Source organism: Diaphorina citri, unplaced genomic scaffold (assembly GCF_000475195.1).
Source record: "Diaphorina citri unplaced genomic scaffold, Diaci psyllid genome assembly version 1.1 scaffold1903, whole genome shotgun sequence".
Taxonomy (NCBI): domain Eukaryota; kingdom Metazoa; phylum Arthropoda; class Insecta; order Hemiptera; family Psyllidae; genus Diaphorina; species Diaphorina citri.
In genome coordinates, this window is record NW_007379329.1 from 6,218 (window position 1) to 10,855 (window position 4,638).

Genomic DNA, 4,638 nt, shown 5'->3' on the forward strand with positions numbered 1-4,638 from the left:
TTAGTTAGAGTCAACTACAATGTTGGTAAGATACATAAGAATTTACTATACGACTTTGTGACTTTATTTAATAACTTATTTGTCGTTAAAAAGACCGGTTAATTACAGTACGGATCTTTAAGTTTAGTATTTTATCCATATAATGATTAATAGCTGAATAGGGTAATTTGTCCTACAAAATTGAAGGGGCATCGTCATGTTCAGTTATACTTGCTATAATCTTATGGTTTATATGGTGTCTAAAAAGACTATAAGGATGCGATGCATCTAAAAAAAAATAAAACGCAAAAATCAAAACCCGACAAAAACTCTACTCTGGTCTGTTAAGCCCAAGTTAAGTATTAAAGTATGGATTATTAAGTTTGGATAGGTTTCAGAACAGTTGTATTATGAACTGCCTAAAAGTGAAAAAACTCCCTAGGTAAGCTAGTATAATTTTGGACTAGTTTATAGTCTATGTGTGTTTTGACCCTTTTAATGGAGTAATAAACTTTGCAGATTGCAAAATGTTATTTGTCGACAGACTCGCGCTAATCATCTTTTTTTTTTTAATGTCGCATTGTTACTTAACTTAAATCCTTAAAGCCAAACGCTATAAGATGAACTTACAGTTTAAATTCGAGCTGGTTTTTTTTCTCTCTCTCAAGAGGTTTAGCCAAAAAGTAAAAATAAAGCCATTAGGAAATACTTTATAAACATATAGTATGTTAATGTTAGCTGATCATGGTTATAATGAGGTCCATAGGTTCCATGTGTGATAGGTACAATAATCCTTACATTTATTACCTATTTGTAGAAGCTCGTTTTCCACTTTAAGTTTGGAGGATTTTATGTTTGTGGAATTTGGAAAGTTACACATTTTATCATTAGATTTTGTAAATTCGAGGAATCTGTTTTCTGTACCAAGTTTTCTTAGGTTACGTGTTAATATACAGTTTTTTTATTTTATTTTGGATACTTTTATGTTACCCCTTATTGCTATTACATCTAACGCTATGGAACAAAAATAATTAAAGTCATAAGGATCGTTTATAAGACCGTGGTAAGGGTATCCGGTAGGTTCGACCCTTGTACAAATGCTGCTGCTCGTAGTGGTAGCATATTTGCCTCTCATATGCGCGTCGGAAACGGCCTGGTCTATATTATAGTTACTTTAGATTATTTGGAGTAAGTCATATACATGAGTCCGAGAAAATGAAACAAAACAGACAGAATATTTTATTGAAATCAATTGATTTTTCCTTTTTTTCTGATTATATTTTCTTTTTCACAATAGGTTACACATTTATTTGCTTTCACTTAAATTCTCAAATAATTGAGATACTTTTAGCTACCACGTAGGTAATAAAAATAATTTTAACAGAATAATAAATAATGGATAAACATAATTCAGTTTAGTACTCTATCCTACTTCCCATTAATTCCTTCCTTATCATGTCTTTTGAAAAAGTTTTCAATGTAAGTTACCTATACGTATATGTTGCCAGACGCTCTGGTAGACAAACCCGCGGATAACGGGTCCTTATTTCATGCAACTGATTTCTTTGGTTATTTGACTTATTTGTACTTCATATTCCTAAGATTTTGCCTATTATTTGCCATTGTATTTCCAGGTGGAACGCGATATAGGAACAGGAAAAACAAGAGGTCTAATTGGTTCAAGTGTAAATCGTTCATAATTATGTTTGAAATTTTCAGATTTCCTCAGAAGTTAATCAATGTAAATGTGAAGCGCGGCAAGATATTCAGGTTCGATGCAAAAGTTGGTTCTGTTTATCCCTATTACAAATCTGTGTCCAAACTCCTTGTCACATTTGTAGACTACATACCAAATTTCAAGTCTCTAGCTCATACCGTTCGCGAGATATTGAATTACACCGAAAACCGCCAAAAAGCGGCCGAAACCCCGCCAAGCGTTACACCGATCTTAACCAAAAGTTTCGTGTCGCATCCTTGTCACATTTAACAGCTACTACAGAGTTTTCTCGTGGCCAATATTCAGAATTGGAATTTCTATTGATTGTTAATATTTTTGCTTTGGTGCTCACTCAACTTTTAGTAACTTTCCTGACTTTGTAAGCTTTGATTTTGGACTATGGCTCAATGCTTACTCGACTTTTTGATTGTATACTATTTTTATACTTTTTGATGTATTCAAGCCTTAGAAGGCTCATTTCCGGTGGGGAATGTCGCGAAAGTCGCGATTTAAACACGGAGGTGTTTGGAAATTATTACTTAAAGAGAGAATGGTTGCTAGGGAGAGTAAATATTGACTTTGGTTGCTAGGCAGATATCGATTTTCTCGCCTAGGAAAGGTCGCGATTTAAACACGGAGGTGTTTGGAAATTATTACTTAAAGAGAGAATGGTTGCTAGGGAGAGTAAATATTGACTTTGGTTGCTAGGGAGTTATCGATTTTTCTCGCCTAGGAAAGGTAAACAAAGATAGAGATTTTTCTGTCGTACAGAAAATTTGTTCAGAGAAGTTTAGAAGAAATTTAGAAAGCCTATTTTGAGAAGCCTAATTTAGAGAAGTTTTTTGAGAAGTTTTCAGTAAAAAGTTATTTTCTAGCTCTTACCGTTCTCGAGATATTTTGTTTACAGACAGATAGACAGAAGGACAGACACCCGGACCAATGGCTGAAACTTTGGATTTAGGCTCTAGGGACCTCAAAACGTGTTTCGATACTAAAAACTGACCATTGAAAATTTGACCCGATTACTTTCCTTCTACGATTAGGATAAGGAAAGTAATATATATGTAATTCACTAGGAGTGAAACACATTGCATAACTAAAAATAAAATCAAGGCATTGATAAAAATTAAACACACAGAACAGTGAAACTACTAAAATAAAACTAGAACTTGCTCTGCCAGCCTAGTTAGATTGGTTGGTAGCACGTTTGCCTTGCAAGCACTAGGTCGCGGGTTGGATTCCCAGTCGGGGTGGATTTTATCCTGCACGGATAAGGTTAGTTCAAGGAATAACTGGCTTTGCGTTATTCTGTCTTCCTTCTCTCTTACATTTCAGGACGATAAGACCTTAGCAGTCAAAGATTTCTAACGCGGGTTGGATTCCCAGTCGGGGTGGATTTTATCCTGCACGGATAAGGTTAGTTCAAGGAATGGCTGGCTTTGCCTTATTCTGTCTTTCTCCTCTCTTACATTTCAGGACGATAAGACCTTAGCAGTCAAAGATTTCTAAGGAATTAGAGAAGAAAGCATCAAAGTCTACAGACAGTTGGTGCTGGTAATGCTGTGCTGGGTGTTGTAGGATCTTACCTTGCCCAGTATAGGACTGAAGAAAGCATCATAGTCTACAGACAGTTGGTGCTGGTAATGCTGTGCTGGGTGTTGTAGGATCTTACCTTGCCCAGTATAGGACTGAAGAAAGCATCAAAGTCTACAGACAGTTGGTGCTGGTAATGCTGTGCTGGTTGTTATAGGATCTTACCTTGCCCAGTATAGGGCTGAAGAAAGCATCAAAGTCTACAGACAGTTGGTGCTGGTAATGCTGTGCTGGGTGTTATAGGATCTTACCTTACCCAGTATAGGACTGAAGAAAGCATCATAGTCTACATCAGACTGTTGGTGCTGGTAATGCTGTGCTGGGTGTTATAGGATCTTACCTTGCCCAGTATAGGACTGAACAAAACATCATAGTCTACAGACTGTTGGTGCTGGTGATGCTGTGCTGGTTGTTATAGGATCTTACCTTGCCCAGTATAGGACTGAAGAAAGCATCATAGTCTACAGACTGATGGTGCTGGTAATGCTGTGCTGGGTGTTATAGGATCTTACCTTGCCCAGTATAGGACTGAAGAAAGCATCATAGTCTACAGACTGTTGGTGCTGGTGATGCTGTGCTGGCTGTTGTATTTGTGGCGGCGCTGGTTGTTGAATCACTTGGGTGGGCGGCTTAGGGGCGATTGTATTCTGAAAGATGGCGGCTGAGCTATACTTGCTAGTGGGGGCGTGGCTAACTCCGCCTACTGGACCGCCCGCGGCTGCTGATTGGTAGTTCTTCTGTTTGAGTGCCTGTGCGAGAGAAATATTCAATAATTTTATTTGTGGTGAAGCTGAGAACTTCCTCATAATTTCTTTGGATAGCACAGCGTTACTCGTATGAAGAACCTCCTTTACGAATTCTATGAACACTTATAGTGATATATATAGTATATACCCCCTCCATCACGAAGCATATCAGAGGAAGATATTTTGTAAGATTTAATTCAATTCAATTCAATCTAGTTAAGATGAACCAAGTCCTTTTCTTAACCTTGATTTTGCATCAGAGATAATACCTACAGACGAAAATGAAATAAATCTGAAAGTAAAATAAGGTAATTAATCATTCCTAGGTACAAGTAAAAACAAAAGTATTAGACACAGAGGAAAGTAAACAAGTAGGTAAAACCATATTATTATGTTGGTACCCAGAACTCTATCCATTAGGGACCGGATATCCTAAATCCTGAATTTTAACTCCCAGATGGCGAGATCGAGGTGACGATGCAACTTGGCAATGTGGAAATGCGCCATACCTTCGTCGTTGCTGATTTCACCGGAGAAAAAAAAAACGGATTCGACTTCATGATGGATCATGGTGTGTCCATGGACTTCGGTGACTCGACGATG

At 37.3% G+C, this 4,638-nt stretch overlaps 1 protein-coding gene across 1 annotated transcript in view; it reads right to left on the reverse strand.

The window, feature by feature from the left end:
• Window positions 1-4,638, reverse strand: part of LOC103517597 — a 43,765-nt gene that overhangs the window by 5,932 nt on the left and 33,195 nt on the right. Inside the window, exon 6 of the mRNA XM_008482641.1 lies at window positions 3,802-4,038. Within this exon, the coding sequence (XP_008480863.1) occupies window positions 3,802-4,038 (237 nt within the window). The remainder of the gene's footprint in view (window positions 1-3,801; window positions 4,039-4,638) is intronic.